Below are 18,809 nucleotides of genomic sequence, written 5' to 3'. Positions count from 1 at the left end.
TAAACAGCAAAACTACTGTATGCCCCATTCCTTGAATGTTATCACTGTCATTCAGCATAAATAGTCTTTTTTATTTCCTCACTCCTCTTCCTCTCATCACTAAACAGTGGCCCAGATTAAGCAGAGTATCTCCTCTCAGCCTTTTTCACTCTCAAGGATAAACAAACCAGGATCTTATCATCTTTCTCGCTATAGATGTAGCCTATTAGCCTGTCTAGGTTCTCTACTCATATCACCTTCTTAGCTCTTCTCTTCAACATGTGAATTTTTGTTTTCTTGAAAGAAATAACCAGGTTACACTCATTATTTTGATGAAATCTTACTATAACATCAAGAGGTATGCTTTACTTTTTTGAACACTTTATGAGCAAACCCTCTTGCTATCACCCACAACAAAAGGAATAATGGCAGATTATATGGTTTTTTGTTGGCATAATTAGTTTTGTTTGCTAAACTCATCGAAGGTATAGTCGCACTAGTCATCCTACTGGTACAGTTTATATTAACAAGTGGGCTAAAATGTTAAGATTTTAGGAAAGCACATCTTTTCTATCTGATCTGAGCAAAAGTTATATCCTGAATCTCAGACACTTGAGGAAAAAGAAATAAATTAAAAAGTATCATCTAGAGTAGAGACAGTCCTAAGTAATGTAAGTTACTGGGCAGACAGAATCACTGCTGCTTCTCTTTATATGCATCAAAACTAAGTGAAGGATTTTCTTGAAGGGATTTTCCAGGAGTATTTTTAAGGTGAAGGGGCCATTGAAAATATTATTAGCCAAGATATAGAAAAGTAGTGATACATGATTAAATGAGACCTGGCTACAGTCTAACATTGAAATTAAATTCAGACCAGACATTTAAATTTAATGTTTACACTTAATGTTTAAGTGTACTGTAAATCAGAGAGGAGAAGCAGTGAGGTAAAGTGCTGCTGGAAATGGTGGTGGAGGGTAGAAAGTAGATGCCTTTGTTTCCTGCTATGTAAGAGACAGAGTTGGATTTTTTAATAATAATTCTCACAGTTTAGTTGTTTGGGTTTTTTTACTTTAGTTCTAGGGAAGAAGGAAGAATAAACTCTTGATAGTATTTGGTGTGTGTGCTTCAACTTCTGTCATAGAAATTAAAAATGCAGATTTGGCAGTTATGTTAATTGAAATTGGCAGTGAAACTTTGAGTATAAACCAAACCTGCTTTTTCATTATTGTTTATCTCACATCTCTTTTTTCCATCATGCAGATTTATCCCACTTTCTTTCTTTTAGGTCATCCAGGGATAAAATAAAGATTTTATGTGTCAAAATATATAGGACAGTTAGTGTTTTTTATTTCTTGATTCTCTAGACTTCTTGCACCTCTTGCAAAGAAAGAAAAAAATGTTTATGCTTCCATGCTTTCCAAGACTATCTGTTTCAGTGTTTCAGAACAACTGAAGGATAAAAATGATTTTATATTTGAAATTCAGAACCTGAATTTAAATTGAAGATTCGAACAATTAGTCCAGGTATGAAGGAAGGTTTAGCATTCTCAAATGATTGAAGCGTGATGTTTTCACATTGCTGTGTTTTCACATGGCTTATATGAAAACAGCAAACAAAACAAAAGCAATTTCTCACTTTCCATGAGACAGAGCAGCATGAAGGACACTTACAGCAGAACTGGTCCTGGTAAGAAGCTTGCTGAGACCCCAGTTCCCCCTGCTCTCTGCCTCTGCTTCATTGTAGCCTGATTCCTCTACCCCCATGCTTCCTTACATTCACTCTGCTAAAAGTTTACCCCATTTGCCCCCTGTGTTTCTAAGTCTGTGTATTCGATCCATTGGTGCAGGACAGAATTAATTTTGAATCAACATCAATATTAGAGATATTATTTGAGCTATGGATTACTGATAGTCGCCTAAGTTATGGGAAGCTGCTTTTCAGAAGAATCCAAACCAAATACTTGCTTTGCCACCTCCACCTGTGTAATTTAAAAATAATATTATAAGTCTAGTGAATGGCTTCATCAATCACTTGTTATCCCCACAACCTACCAATTCCTCATTTTTATTGGCAGAATCATCCACCTGATGAAGAAATCATGGAAGAAACAGAACACTCTAAATGAGCAAGGAATAGAATATAGTTAAAGAAAAAACAGTATCCACAAAATGAGATCTATGTACTTTTTTCAAAGTCAAACTGCACTCATACAAACTAGGGAACAGTTAGAGGTTCCTATGCTAACATGATACTCATGGCTTAGAGAAAAAAACAAAACTCGTTTCACAGGCAACTCAGTCGCAACTAGCACGCTAAAAGCTTCCTTCCTGCCTTGTCTGTGAACACAGCTAATCACTGGAGAACACCATAAGATTCTGAAGCCCCTTTAAAGAAAATTATCATCCCCAATAAAAAATAGCCAAATTAGTAACAGGCATAAGCTGTCACCCTCTCAGGCTTCAGAAATGGCTCCTGTGTCTTGATTTATCATTAGTCATAGCTAATAGTGCACTAGTAAGTTTGTGTCCTAAGAACCACACATCACTTTTGGGACCCAATAAGAGTATCTGAACTTCTGAGGAAAAAAACTCCTGATTCAGGCTAGGTTTCTGGTGCTTGAAATGGGACTTATTTTCTGTTTTCCTCTCTTTACTCTATCAGGAATAATATCCCTGCAAAAGATCTTTCAAAACTCGTAGACTTCTGTATCTGCACTTTTGGCAGCTCATGCCACGCAAAGGGCAAACGTTGTTACAGCAAGGCGTATATATGGAGGGTCTTAGTTTTCTTTTATAATTGTATCACAAAAGCATCCAAAACTCCAGTATCTACCAGACCTTCTAGTCAAATTCAACCAATGACATACAAATATGGAAAATCATTATTTTCTTTCAAGAATTCCTGTACTGCCTTTAACTGTCATCTAAGCCAGTATCTGGAACAGCAAGACAGTCCTACAAATAAGCAGTCCTACTCCATGATATCAAGGGTTACCTCCCTTTTCAACATATGCAGTACTTCAGCTAGAGCTGTGGGGGCTTCTGCTATCCTCCATGTAAATGTCTCAGAGGCAAGTCTTTATCTGTATTTTGTAAGACTGCAACTGGTTTCGATCTCTTAAAATATCAAAACCTGCTGAAGTGGCCACATGAATATTGTCACTGTGGTAAGGGTTTGAGAAGAGCATTGAGATACCCAGTTTCAAGTCTTTGAGGACTTTGCAAAAGAAGATTGTGATGTTGATGGAGTTCTGGAATTCAGAAGACAACTAGATGAAGGAGCCTTAACTGACTCTCTTACTTTCAGGCAGTGCTACTGAGTATTGTACCAGGTTTAACTTTGGTTGTTTAAAGGATTATTATGAAATTTGTTGCTGCAAATGTAGAATGCTGAAAAAGACTGTAGATGGGAATATCAGGTTGGTCTGCTGTGTTTCCCCTGCTGGAAGTAGAACTGAGTCTTGCAGAATCTAGGTGCTTTACCAGCCAGTGTGTTTCTACTTGTTCCTCAAAGATTTTTCCCATATCAGTGAGGATTATCTGAGTTTTACTTAGAACATTTACAAGTCAGCATCTTTCCCCTTATCGCCTTTGAACCACTCACAGAAATATGTGTATCATAAACAATTCCAACTTAAAATGAAACACTTTATCACATTAGCTTGCCTGAGTAATCTTCATGATGAATTTCATTTGTAGTTCACTATCAACTGAAAGTAATTGCAATTAAAGGTTGTCAAATCTCTAATTTAAGCCCTTTGAAATTTGTTGCTGTCACTCTTTTCCTGTAATATATTAATTTTTCAATGAGTTTGATCCAAAGACCACATAAGCCAATAGAAGAATTTCTACCAACTTCAAACAGCTTTGATATACACAACGGTACATGAGTACATTTTATCTAAGTATGTTTAATTACTTGGTGCTGTGAGCAAGTAATGATCACAAAGTTCCCTTAGGATCATTTAATTTAATGTGAACCAAAACCTACAAGATCAGCTTAGAAAACTGTTGCTGGAAGAATATGTTCCTAGCACTTGATATAGGATCAGTGTACTTTTTGCTATAAATGCACACTTTTCTGTGGTAATTTTCCCCTCCCCTTTTGAATCTTCTGCCACATTTCTTATCAGGTGACCAGAGTTCACTTCAGAAGGGATAAACTCACTGTCTCATTCAAGCTCCTTGTGACTCAGCATCACCTTTAGTATTCAGTACTGCTACTGGGAAAGAAATTAATTCAGTCCTGGCCATCAGATTAGAGATTCTGCTGACTATTAAAATTGGACAAGACTTGAAAAATGCCTTTGAAATAATTTGCTTATTTATTTTTTTTTTCCTATTTTTTTTTTTTTCCTAAAGCTGTTTAGCACTTGAGCAGAGGCTACCTACATGTACATTTATTACTGGAGTGAAAGATCCATTCAGTCATGCATCAAATGACATCTAGAAAGACTGCAACAGAATGCACTCTTCCCATTTTGAACAACATAACCAATGCTCACTACTGCTCATGCTTTTCTATCTCCATTTTAATTCTTGCAGTAAAATAATGTTCTGTGCTGCAAAAACAGTTCTGAACATGATATGATTAACCTTAGGGTCCCCTCATCTCAAAGCCCCCTCATACATGGCCTATGCTTCCTATTCATGTTCAATCATCTTATTTCCATATCATCCCACTCAGCCTCACAAGCAGCTATTAGCATAACAGAGCTTTAGTGTGACATTGATTGAAGTCAGTGCTTGGTGAATGCTGTATCAAAGCATAATTTTCCAGAAATGAAATCTAATTTACTGTGTATTATTTAAATTTATTAAAAAAAAAAAAAAGTTTAATAAAAGAATACTAGGTCTCTAATCTTAATTGTTGGGGTTTTTTTGTATTTTTGGTTATTCCCCTGGAACACAAGCAATATATTTTCTTTCAGAGCCATTGCCTTTCACTTTCAAATGTCAATTAAGTAAGAGTTTTTCCACTCTGTTTATTCCAATGCAGTCAATGTTACATCTGAAACAGTAAAGGGTAATAATCTGATAAGCACAACACTTGGTTTGCTGCTTCATAGCAGTTTTTTTTCAACAGGTTCTTCTAATGATCTTAATGTTTATCTTGAAGTAAGCATTAAAGCAGCACATAACTAACAACTGAAGCATATCAAGCCTGCTGTAATTTCTCTAACTTTACCTTTTCAGAACATTTTAAAAATTCACCTGCTTTGAGAGAAGCAATAACCACTTGAATTAGTTTGGGTCCAAAGTTCCAATGAAGCTTGTCTTTGAAGAAGTCATGATCTCAGTTAACCTTTCTACAAAATGGGAGTAACAATATTTATCTATCTTTCTAAACAGCAATTATATCTGAAGATAATGATCTCTCTTTTTAGGAGAACTAAAGAGTCCAAGTGCTTATTCTGTTAAAGAAGCCTTGATATCTTTGAACAGGGTCAGGTTGTGTTCTCTGGGGATAATGGCATCCTTACTGTGTTTGTAGTTGTACTTGACTAAAAATTACCCTTGCAATTATGGACTGTAACTTTCAGTTTAAAATTTGTGTTATTTAATTAGAAATTGATACCTAAAGTTGATATGGAGAAAACACTTAAATGCTGTAAAATATGTAATTTCTATCAGAGGCTGTCTATAAAGAGCTATAGCTGAATATAACAACAAACAGGAACAAAATGGTGGTTTCCTTCATCATAGAACCTCATTGTTGAATAGATTTTAAAAAGCACATGTAAGGTTTTATTTTTACAAAACTACATTTTTCATATTCTTTAAAGTTATGGTTTAAAATATTTTGGCTGAAGGAATTGGTTTTGTACTCTAATTAACATAGTAACCAATAAAAGTCAGCTCTTTGTGAGATCAAGTGATGATATTTAAATAAAGCTATCATGTTTAAATAAATATTATTTTTACAGTTAATATCTAGTAATTAGGGCTGCAGAGAAAAGCTAGAAAATATATCCTTGCATCACTTCACTGGAGTATTTAGCAAGCCTAAACTAGTAACTCTGAGGCCATGGATCTTCTGTTAACCTAGTATGGCAAATGCTGGAGAGGACTCGGTGTGTGGCAGGGAGAAAACAGAGAAACAGAGTTAATCCATGACATTTAGATTGTCTGGACTGAGCTACAGCCTTAATTCTTGTTTTTTTTTCCTTTGGTGTTTGTTTAGTTGTTCCTTTTGGGTTGGGTTTTGTTTGTTTGGGGTTTTTTTTGCAAATGAAAGGATCCCTTTTCTGGTTTTGGAAGGGTTCCAGGTTAGGGGTAGGTCACAGACTAAAAACTAGGTGGAAGCTAGGATGTTTGTCTCCCATTGTTCCTTTACTACCATATTACCTTAATTGGTCCTTGGACAGTCTGCTACAGCAGACTCAACAAGTTCTGTTCCATTACATCTGGGCAGAGATTTTAATTATTGAGTCACAGTGTAGCCATGTATGTGTGAGAATGTTTCAGATAAACCCTTTAATTTACATACCTTGCATTTATTTGGTTACATGATTTGAAAGGTAGGCTCATGCCCCCTTTCTTTCTCTGGAGCTGTCTCAGATCACTGTCTGCATAACATTGGTCCAGTGTGCCAGGAATGCCTATGAAGTGATCTTAGGCATCGATCATACTGAGGTATTGCACATCTATGGAATGATCTCATGACACCAGGTGTTTAGTATCACAATAGAAAGATTATGGGCTTGAGGCCACCCATAACACAGCGTAGACATAGGACTCGTGCATAGTTCCTGTCAAATGCAGACACAACACCTGAAGAGGTCAGAGGTTTTCTGCTCTCCATTCTGCCTGTGATTCTTATTGATTCTATATTAATACTCCAGGCAATGAACTTCTGTGGCTGAGCAGCAAACACTGAATTGTTTCAGTGACCTTTAGTAAGTGGGAGGTCAGAACTGTAGAGATACCTTAGTGTATGGTATGCCTACAGGAATGGAAGTTTAAGATTCACAACTGAAAGGTCTTCCTCTCTTTCCCTTCCCATATGATTGAATAAACAAACACATGCACTGATTATCATGTTACTGTTTTCTGACACCTGTAGAGATTGCATACAGATCTGCTAAGTAAAACAAGGTGAGGGGAAAAAAAAAAAAAAAAAAGTAACTTGCTGCAGCCCAGCACTTTGGGAATAGTACTGGATGAGTTTGGATCCTAAGGTAAGGGCAGCAATGCCTACGCTGTTATATAAACCTCAAAACACAGGGGTATAAAATGGGCAGCAGCAAGGCACGTAGGCCTTTATCCCTGCCCCTCCAGATGACTAGTACCTTCTGAAGTGCAGGGAAGAGGGAGACACTTCTCCCTTCAGAGAGCCTAAAACCTGTGATGAGGAGTGTGAGTCAAAAGGAAGACTCCTCATATTGTCCTCATCCTCTGCCTTCTAAATTGATGATGATTCATCTTTATTAAGTGCTTCAGGGTTCTTATTTTAAGAGCGCATTATATCAGCACTGTTCAACTGGTGCTTTTTATTCTCCTACTGATCTGTAAAGCCTTGGGAAGCACCTCATGAGAAAACTGCAAACTACATTTCAAAAAAATCAGATCTGAATACATTTCTATGCATTTATGAGATTTGCTGTCTGTGCTGTCAGCAGGTGTAATCCAAAGCTGGGTCTTGATTGCTCTTTGTGCCTAATTAAATAGTTTGTAATTATAATGGTGAAAATATGGTTTTCTAAAACAGTTAAATTCTGTTTACCTAGAAGCTTAGTGTCTCTAAACCATCCCTCTACACAGCCACCAAACCAGTAGTGGAATAGAAGAAAATTAATGTAGGGATTTTTTTTTTTACTGTTTTGTCCCCTTCTTCATCCTGCTCCAAGAGTTAAGTAGTCCTTTGGAGTGAATATTTGCAGATACTGCTTGCATTTTTAAGGTATGCCACATAGTTTAAACCCAGTTCCAGTGAATTCCGGTGTTGAATTTACTTTATCACATCATGCTCATCATAGTCACTAACATCAGGTTTTTTCTCTCAAATCCTCCAAAACTGCTTCTTCTCCACTTTTGCTTCTGCACATTAACAAATTTTCTCTCATTTCTTGTTCCCACCAAGCACTGACTCTCTGTTCTCCACCAGTACTCCCAGACAAGTGAAACTACACCAGTCTTTTAGAAATTGTTCACTTCTGACTATGCTTCCTGATCCCCTATGTCTGAATACTGTTAATGCCATCTACTCAAAAACATAGTCAGTCCTAGTTCTTCATTCTTGTTTTAACTCAGGATCTCCTGAAATACCTGTTCCTTCTTACTCACTGCTGCCCACTGACTCTTCAACTCTTGCTTCTTTCTTGTCTGTACACAAGCAGAAATCTCGATCTCCCAGGTTTGGGTTGTTTTAGCAGACTTTTTTTTTTGAAGTAAGTCTTCCTTCCCACTGCATCTTTGGCCACAGTACCCCTAAGAGAAGTGAGGAAGCTCTTGAATAATCTCCTTCTGCTGTAATTCAGACCTTCATCTCCTTTCTCATTCATTTTTTTAAAGTCAAGAAGAGCAAACTGAAAAAGGCAGTCTGTATATTCTAGCTCCTACCTTGCAATACACAATAGCTCCATCAAAACAAAAAGCTCTGTGAAGGGTAGAGGACATGATATTGCTAATACCTGCCCAGACGAAAGGTAGAATACATTCAAACCTGGCACTATACACCCAACTGCTGCTCCTTTATTTATTTTCATCAGAATTTACTCTAGCATGTATGGTTGTAATGTGTAATGTTACCTTTTTTCTTTTATTTTTATTTTTCTTAACAACTGGGGATATCTCATACTGATGTTGCTGCTCTTTTTGTTGCTGTTGTTTTTGTTTATGTATTATTAGTCCTGTCTATACTAATTAATGTTTCTGGTTAATTATGTCCTCTGGCATAAACCAAATCTCCATAATGTTGTCTCTTTCCTTCAATATTCCTCATCTCCCACTTGCAAATTGCTGTCAGTTTACACCATGTTTTTTCTTACATTGTAGCTCCCCCACAGTTTGTGGTGAGACCACGAGACCAGATTGTGGCCCAGGGTCGAACAGTGACTTTTCCTTGTGAAACTAAAGGAAATCCCCAGCCAGCTGTTTTCTGGCAAAAAGAAGGAAGCCAGGTAAGTTATAAGCACACTGTAAGTCATTCAAGCCTTTCTAAATAGTTACATTGTTATTTTTTGAAGAAAACTATTTCTATTATCTTTCACAGGTATTATTTTAGTCTTTCAGAAGAATTTGTCTTTTTAACTATCACTATTCTCTGCCAACATTTTCATTGCTGTTTTTTTCAAAATTCTTAATATTGTGAAGAACTCAAGGGCCATTTAAGTTGGTGAAACTTGCACTAAGTGCTGTATAACATATAGACAGCAACAGTATATATCTTAAAGACTTTTCATTCTGAAGCTCCCAATAAACAGGTGGGCGACACAAACATAGTACATAAAAAGTTATGACTGAATTTTTAACTAATCAGGATCAGTAATTACAGTTCATGACCTGTCTAGACATGATCAAGCAGATAAATATCTAGCAAGCTGATTTGCATTAACATACTCTCATACTGCATACAGATAGAGACTTTGAACATGGAGATGCATTCTTTGGTAAAATTGTTTCAAGAAATTTCTGAATCTAGTTTTGGAAATATTTCCCTGATCCTTACTGTAATTTTAGAAAGCGAAATTCCTGATACAGCAATCAATGTTGCCATCAGCCAATAGTAACTTCTGGAGTTCAATATTTGAATATCAGGCCATAACATTTTTTTTACTGCTGTTGCTGTACTGGCAGAATGTGAAACCAGAAATCAGTCCTCACTTTCAACATGCAGTTCATGTTAATATGATAAACTTGAACACTGTAAATTATGTGCTGCATTCTCTTTTTCACCTGAAAAAAGGTGAAAAGGGATAAATGGATGCCCAAGGACTGCATTCTGCAGCTCCCCGATTAAGCCTGTCATGACTACCTCTGTCTAAGGATCTATGCTATGAACACTTCTCCATTGGCTAAGTTAGTATTTTCATAGCCCATTTTTCCCATGCGGCTGTATGTGAGCTAAGAATCGACACTGTGCTGCATCTCATCTGGTAACATCGTGTGTACCAGCTCAGTTAAAATGTGAGATAAGAATTGAACCACAGATCTCCCAGTCTGCCCCGCCTGCTTCTGCTTCACCTTCTCACGAGGTCAGATAACTGGCCCAGAATAACAGGACCAAGGCTGATGGTGTTTTGTGCTCTGTTGCATTTGTGACTTACAAAGATACAGCACTATTATTTTATTAATGTAAGCTTTTATGAGTGTAAGCTTAGTCTTCAGTGTGTTTCTTTCAGTGTATTATTTGGAGAACTTTAGATCTAGCCTCCATGGAGCACATTCTGGAAAAGCACAGTATTGTGAGTCTCTCTAAAGTGAAAATTGTTCCAATGGGAAAGTAGAACTGCATACTGAAATTAAAGTAGGAAGTACTGATGTGTTAGCAAACATTTCAGACCTCTTCCTTGTAGAGCATTTTAATAACATGGTAATGTTTATGTAAAGTGAGCTTATAGTGTCACACTTGAATCTAATAAAGTGGACATCCATCATGCTGTAATAAAGAAAAGAGCTTCTAATTAAAGTAGGACATCATTTGCAGGATTAAAGTCATTTAGCGTAATTGAAAAGTGTTAATACTCTATTTTATCCTCTTCCATTGGTATCACTTCAAGGGTAAAAACATTTTAAGGTGAAAACGCATCTTGTGTCTTTAATTGAATGTTATTACCTACTGATTGTACTGTGTTGAAGCTGCTTAATTACAAACCTGGAAAATTAATTACCATATTGAGAACCTGATCCTGGAGGGTTAGAATGTCTTTTTTTGCCAAATAAATGCAACATAAAAATTGATACCTACATGGTTTATACTCAAACTTTGGAACATATCTCAATGTGATTCACTACACCCACATGTTAATCTTAATTGACCATCAGTGAAGTAACACAGGTTAGCATTACCATCTCAATATACCACTTGCAGATTTTACAACAAGGTGCCATAAAATAGGTGCACTCCTACTTACTGTATATCATCATACAAATGTGAAGGATGATATTTTTTCCACTGAACATACCTGACTTTTCACCTTTGCATGCCTAGCTCTAAGCTGTTGCTTGGCTTTATAACGCTTGCTTCCGCTTTTACTCGAGGAACGATTTGCAGAACCACTGTGAGTGTTCAGACTAATCTTATGTAGTCATGTTAGCCCAGTCCAGTAATTGTAGGGCAATTTTCTTTGTGCATCCATTTCTTGATCCGGTATTTCTGAACACAACCAGCTGGAAGGGAGGGAAGCTGTTTCCTCCTGAGTAATTTTTTGTGCCAACTTGTGCATAAACAGCTGGTCCTTTGTACTCTGTAGCCTTTTCCCCAGAGCCTAACAGCCATCCCCCAAAGGAAATGCACCAGGGGAGGGTGTGTATAACCTTTAGACTCTCTAGATTAAATTCTTCCTCAAGATAAATTCAGTGATATTACATCAAGGATGACTCCGGTCCCCCTGTTTGCAACCCAGCATGCCACCATTGTACCCAGATGAACAACCTGACAGCTAATTAATACTGGTGAAATTTTAAGAACGTTTTAGAAGAGGTTTTACTGTCATTTAGGACAAGTTATAGTTCACAGTTACCTGTTCTTTGAAGGGAGGAGTCATGAAACTGATGAGGTCCTGCTGAAGTGTGAAATATTCACTGGGATGTGGTACCTCTCAAGAACAGATAAGCCCACATGGAAGAAATAAAATAAAGAGTAGCCTCTTCTTTCTAATACATTGTTAAAGAGGATTCCAGATTTTTTTTTTTTCCCTCTTAAGAATCAGGAGCTTGTTCCTTGCACTGTCTGTTGTGTTTCTTTTTGCACTTCACATAATGAATGATAAATGGAGTCACGCTCAGCCATATTAAGATTCTCTGCTTTCTCAGAAAATTTAGTGAAGTTTTTTTTAATACCCTTATTTGGCAGGTAAATGTGTCAGGCAGAGGTTATGCTGAAAGCTTCAAGGCAATTCAGAAAACAGGGCAATTTTTTGAGATCTACTTAGCCCTGTAGCCTGACATTGTTTAAGAATTTTCACACTTTTTTTTCTTATTGATTCTGACACGTTTACTGGGTGCATATTGATTTCTAAGGAAAAATTTGTTGTGAAAAATTTCTTGAACATTGATATTGAAAGGAGGTAAGGGGAAAGGCTCACCTTAGGGTGAAGAGTAGCCTAGTAGGTTAATACAACTTTAAGGATACTTGAAGTGTCTGATCTTAATAAAGCATATCTCTCTGCTTTTATTGCCAAAACCAGAGAGGCAAAGGTGTGAGTTTCACTTCAAAGCAGAATTTTTTAAAATCCAAGTTTGTTGCTTGTCAGTTCCAAGTCATTTTTTGTAAACCATTAAGGTCTACTGCAGAAGAAGCAGACCTACAGAAAATTAGTTTAGTATACTACTCTGTACTTTTAGATTTTCCTTTTAGCCCATAAAGACAAGCTTAAAATTAGTAGGTAGTCATCATTAGAAAGCACAACAGAACTATACAGAGCTGCAGTAATGACTGAAAGTTTATCACAGCATGGTAATAGTGTGTTGGGTTATTCCTGATACAAATAATCACATTTTTACAGAGAAGCTTGTTAAGTTAACACAAAAGCTTGACTGGAATTAATTTTGTCTAATTATTGTTTTATCTCTTCCCTTTCAGTCTTATTGGACAATGTGACTGACCTTTCTGTTCATATTGCCTCCCTTTTCTTGTTATTTTTTAACCCAGACTAACAGTGTAACTTTTTCCTTGAAAACAGAGCCACTAAAAGCTTTTCTGTCCTTTTCTGTATTATTGATTCATTTAGTCCATCATATGCAATGACTGCTACATCCATTCCGGTTATTCTTATTGACATCTCTCTTTTCTCCAATCCAGCCCAAAGGCAAAAGCCAATCTCCCTCTTTTGTGCTAACTGATGTCTTATCTTACATGATTTTTTTTTTTTCTCTCTGATGACTTCTTCATCAGATTTATACCCTTTTTCTTCACCCTCAAGGCTCCATGCTACTTTTCTCCTTTGGTATCTCAGTTTTAATTTCCTTTTACTTCTGCTTCTCCTACTTTATGATCTGTTTGTACCTTCCTCCCAGCTTTCCACTGTGCTGCATTTTTACTTCCTCCTTAGCCCAGAACATATTCACAGCCAAACAATAGTGTTGTACTCCCTCAAGTCTCCAGGATTCAATTCTTTCTGCTAGTTTTCTAATGTTTACTGTAGTATTGTGTCCTCCTGGTTTGACAGCCAACTAAGTATATTATTGCAATTAAATTCAGTACAAAGATGAATGTCTCACTAATACAAATCACTCAAATGCAATTGTTGAAGATTTTCTCCTCGCCTGTATTCCCAGCCAGAACACACCACTGTGTGCTGTCAAAGGGCTGTTTCTAATTTAAACTGCAAGTTGCCCAAGGCAGGGAAAGCTAGCTCTATGTGTTCATAAAGTCATAACCACACTTACTTTTTCTTCTGGTTTATATATAGTACTTTTAAGGAGAAATCATTGTCTCTAGCTGAGGGAAGAGTGGTGCTTTTGTGTTCTGAATTGATGTGAAATGAATTGTCTTTGCAGAATCTACTCTTCCCAAACCAGCCTCTCCAACCCAGCAGCAGGTACTCAGTGTCACCAACTGGAGACCTCACTATTACAAACATTCAGCGGTCTGATGCAGGCTACTACATTTGTCAAGCACTGACGGTTGCTGGAAGCATTTTAGCAAAGGCTCAGCTGGAGGTTACTGATGGTGAGCTATAGAAATTCCTATTGTTTTTTCCTGTCAAAAGTATTTTAGAAGCAGTGTAAATAAAGGCATAGGATATCTCAGAATTCATACAAGTAAACAGACATGTTTCTACAGAAAATACAGTGAAAAAAGGATCTCTGTGCAATTCTCTATGGTATCAAAGAGACACTGAAGTCTAATTTGCCTTTTGCTTGCTTGCTGGAGGTTCCTTACTGATACAAACAAGGCACAAACCAGCTTAGAATAGGGTTGGTGAGAAAGTAGAGTTGAGATAGGGCTGCAAAAATTATCGTAAAGGAGTGAATAGGTTTGTGACTAAAGCAGTGAACTGGGGTGCAGAAAAATCAGGCTCAATTCCACCTCTGTCCCAATCTTCAGTATTATCTTAGGCAGCTAGTTTGTGGGTGTGTCCTTGTTAAAGCTCAATTAAATCAACACAGTTGCTTTGAATTTACTGGAGTACTGTTGGTTTAGAGCAGCTACAACAGGTAGTTCTTTGGTTTCTGTGGCAATGAGACACCAAGATACTTCCTTACCTCAAACCTGTGCTCTATGAATTTCTCAGTATGGCTAGATGTGAAAAGAGACGTTTAAATACGTAGGTAAGGTTTTTGGAAAACGACTATATGACCTGTCTTGATGTTTTCCATTTCAGAATTTGGGGTTTGAAAGTTATCCTGCCTTGAAGTTTACCTCACTCCATCTACAAACATGAGTCCTTTTCATATGTCAGGAATTCTGTTCATGTCCCTCTTCATCCCATTATGGATAGAAGGCAGTTTGCATCCTTTAATCTTAGTGAGGAAAACAACAGAATTCCTCTCGTACCAGGAGACTGTTGCATTCCCTGGCATCATTATTCCTTATCTTAACGGACTCATTAAATATCTCCTGACAGACTTTGATGAATTTTTGCCATTAAAACTGTTGTTATATGCAGAGGTCTACTTTTACTGTTCCCTTAGAGACCTGCCTGCACCATGAAAGTTTGAAAAGATGTCTGATTCTGAATAATCTGGCTTTTCACAAGAGCGTATTCATCACAAGTGACAGTTAGAGTAGTTCAGGCTCATGTTACAGAGGTTTGAGCATTAATTTGATGCCTTTTCTTTGTTTTCCAAAAGCTGTCTATATTTTTATGACAAGGAGAGATAATTTCTGCCTTATCCTTGCATCTTTAGAAGCACATTGCTTTTCTATAATGTAGCTTCTGGATACTAAAAGCTAACCTTCGCGCTGCGGTCTCTTTAAATCCTTACTCTCGTGGTCTATGACAAAATGATGCATTTTCATTCAATTCAAATTTAAATGTAGATTAAAAGGTAATTTAAAATTAATGGAAAGGCAGTATTTTTTAATATTTGTCCATAGTGCTGTCTGATTCAGTGCCATGGCTATGATTGGAATAAATAGAACACACAAACATTGGCTAAGAGGACATTGAGCTGTTAATGGTTGCACCTGCTGATGCTGTACAGATTTACTGCAACAGCAGCTGAGAGGATCAAATCAGGTTCAAGGATGTTAGTGATGAGAAATTTTTCCTTTTGACAAGCAAGGACTGTGGTCCACCTTTATCTATTTCTTGTGTGGCTGAAAAAAAAAATAAATCCTAATGACCTCTTTGGAATTTAATTTATTTAACAAGTCAACAAAAAGCTTGCAAAGGTGTCCCTGCTAAAATGCAAATTCAACTACAATTAATGCTGATTAAAGGCAGTGTACATTCCACATTGCTAGAGAAAGCTTTAGCTGGTGGCTCTGCTGCTCAAGGAATGCAAGGCCTATGTTCTTCAAATGCTTTCCAGAACCCACTGTCAGCATGATCATTTTGAAATAATACAAGGTTGCTTTATAGAAATACCATTTCATCCTTGAGTTAAAGGGCAGGTCAGGGCAGGAGAAAAGTGCCAGGACAATATTGTGGAACTGAGACTTTATAAATAGGTGTACCGTTAGATCACAGATATTTTTTAATTGCTTTCAGTCAGGAAGTTAATCATAAATGTCTAAATAATCTGTTCTCGTTGATGCTGAGCAGAAGTTATGGAAGCTAATGATTTTTATCAGAAGGGAAATCTAATTTAATTGTTTTCAAAATACAATAAAATGTAAACGCTGTGCATGCTAGCTGTATTCTTAAGCACTAGTTGTTCTGGCTTTTGGCTGGTGATTTCAGTTTTACTTCATAGCCCAGAATTTTTCTGTTTGGTTAATGATTTAATAATAGTGGTGAGCCATCTTTTTCATTTTTAACACATTTTTGTTTGATCCAGAGCAATTTAGATCCAATTGAAGTTCCAATACAGAATGAAAACATATGTCATGTGCAGAAACACAAGTGCTTAATTATACCATATATAGCAGTGTTTCAGTTGTTATATTTTTTGCACTTACAAGTCTTTACTGGAAATATTTTTAGCTCAAGTGTTCACATGAGAAGAGATTACTAGCTGTGACGAAATGTGCTGAGTTGAGTGATATTTTTTCTGATTATGGACTGTGCTAAGAGTCTTTAGTGTATTTGAAATTCAAATCTTTTATTTTCTTGAAAGGCTATCATATAATCCACTGTCTAACACACATCTGGAAAAGCAAAATCATTTTAAAAATTGAGACAATCTTAGCAATCCTTTCAAACTCAAATGAAAATGCAGCTCACAGTCTTAAAATGACAGATCATTCAAATAAACCAAATGCTTCCATCTAATTACATTTGTACTCAAGATAAAAATAATAGTTTCCAATTAATAATTTATTCCATAAATGGATCCGTCATGCACAGACTATTTTGGAGAATATCTCAGTGTCTACTAATCTAGTCATTATTTGTATTTATTAATAAACATTTTGACCACTGCATTCTCAACTATAAGGTTAGCCTACCAATGCTAGTTTATCCAGCAGTTGTGGTTTAGGATGAGTATTGGAATGGAGGGGCAAGCTGAACCGCTCCCAGTGGAAGCCAACACGGGAATGAAATGGTTTAGGATATTAAATTAATTTAAATAAAACTTTTCTGGCGTTTTGAATGAGAATGAAGGGCTGGACCTGTAAGGAGAATGCAAACGTAAAAAAAAGCATGCATAGCTCCCTCTCCAAAGATTTGGAATAGACAGTTAGGGCATTGTTCCCTCTCAAATCTTCCTGGGGGAACTGAATATCTCTCACAGTTTACTCATCTGTAAATTTGTCCACCATCATTCCTGTCACTGATGAAATGTCTGTTACATGTTTTATAGCAAGTGTGACAGTATCAAACAGGAAAGATTCAGAAAAACTTCACAGCTCCTCCCCAAAAAAGAAGTGATGATTTCTTTTCCACCTTTCAGGAGAGCACCCTTCCCCATCATGCTATTGTTCTTCATGAGAATTTTGGGACTTTTGTCTGATTTTCCACATTAAATCACAAGGAAACCTTTAGAAAAGTTTATTTTGAAAGTGTGAAGTAAAGACTTAATTTTGTCATTCTCTTATTTAGTTTTCTGTTGTAATTTGACCAAATTTTGCTGAAAAATATACATGCATTAAGTTGATCCAAACTGCATTTGTAGAGAAGATCTGTTTATTAACAAATATAATTTGTTATTTACTGATAATTTGCTCAAAACTTAATCTGCATTTTATCACAAAACGAATCTGTTAATTTTTCAGTTACCAGAATATGTGAATATATGGTTACTGAAAAATATTAAAAAAATAAAAATAAAATTAAAAAAATTGAAATCCACTTCTCTTTCACTGTGCAAATATACTTTAGCCACAAGCTAAAGTATCCCCAACCTTTTTGTGAATATTGTTCATTATCTCTCTACTCTTCAGAATGCTTACATCTTTTTGAAGCTCTAATCGAGTTTTGAATCCTTGCATAGGAGACCTCTGTAGTAGGAATACAAGAACGTATACACGTTTTAGAGAAGATTTACAAGTCCTAGTTGTGAAGACAATACAGTCGTTCACAGATCAGTGGAAACCCTAAGTGTTCATTTAACCTTTAGCCTTAGTGTCATGGAAACCTGTAGTGGTCTTTCACCCATAACACCCTTGAAAATGAAGATTCCTTCTGGCCAGGAGACTTTCAATTACACTATTGATCAGAGCTATTTAAAGGATTATGAGCTACTCATTTGGGCTGTAAAAAAACTAATTACAAGCCAAAGAACAATATCTGTAATGCAGTAGGTTTTGAAAATACCTGCATTGCTACACATATGCAAGGCAGTTAAATACAGCAAATAACTGCAACTGGATATTTAGCAACTTTAGTAATTATTTTTCCTTAATTTTTAGCTACCTAGAAAAATAGGATTTGCTGTTTTATATTTAATCAAAATAAAACTTACGCAGCTAAGTTTTTATTTGAATATACTGGTGCTGAAGGTATGTTGTTGGTCCATGTGAGCTCAGATCAATTTTTGTTTCACCAAATGGCTGAACTGTGTAGTCATAAGGAACCTTAATGAGATTTAAAAAATAATAATTAAAAAATCATATTAAGGTGAAAATGCATTATGTTTTTTCTTTTCTTGTAATGGTGTTTTCTGTCCTGTTGTTGCATTCAGTGGGTGATATTTCAGAATTTCCAAAATAACTTTCACATTCTGGTGTTAATAAATAATCTGTATTGGCTTTCTATTTTCAGTTTCAACTTCAATAAATGTGATGAACTCACACTCCAAGGTGCTGCTAATACTAATGATTCTATCCTTTGTGTATCTTGTTAACAAAATAATGTAGCTAGTACTTTTGCAAAATTAAAATTTCTGAAACAACAATTTTAAATATAAAATGTACCACTAACATCTGCTTAATATTTTTATTTGTTAAATAATGTAATGAAAGTGCTTAGGATCTCTTGAGGGTTCCAGAGGTTTTAAATCAAACAGCTCAAATTCACCAGAAACCATATTGCTTCACAATAGTTTATTTTCACTTCCTTGTTAGAATCAGGTGTATGGGCTGTAGTGAAGCAGAGTCTTAGCTCAAATAACTGATT

At 36.2% G+C, this 18,809-nt stretch overlaps 1 protein-coding gene across 12 annotated transcripts in view; it reads left to right on the top strand.

Moving 5' to 3' along the window:
- Window positions 1-18,809, top strand: part of ROBO2 (roundabout guidance receptor 2) — a 470,138-nt gene that overhangs the window by 355,583 nt on the left and 95,746 nt on the right. For all 12 annotated transcript variants that reach the window (XM_051629335.1, XM_051629326.1, XM_051629284.1 and 9 more), the window contains exons 7-8: window positions 8,977-9,101; window positions 13,642-13,813. In XM_051629335.1, coding sequence (XP_051485295.1) covers window positions 8,977-9,101; window positions 13,642-13,813 — 297 coding nt within the window. The remainder of the gene's footprint in view (window positions 1-8,976; window positions 9,102-13,641; window positions 13,814-18,809) is intronic.

The sequence above is a fragment of the Apus apus genome, chromosome 1, assembly GCF_020740795.1.
Source record: "Apus apus isolate bApuApu2 chromosome 1, bApuApu2.pri.cur, whole genome shotgun sequence".
Classification (NCBI taxonomy): domain Eukaryota; kingdom Metazoa; phylum Chordata; class Aves; order Apodiformes; family Apodidae; genus Apus; species Apus apus.
Note: the sequence above shows the minus strand (reverse complement) of the source record. Positions and strands in the feature narration are given on the sequence as shown.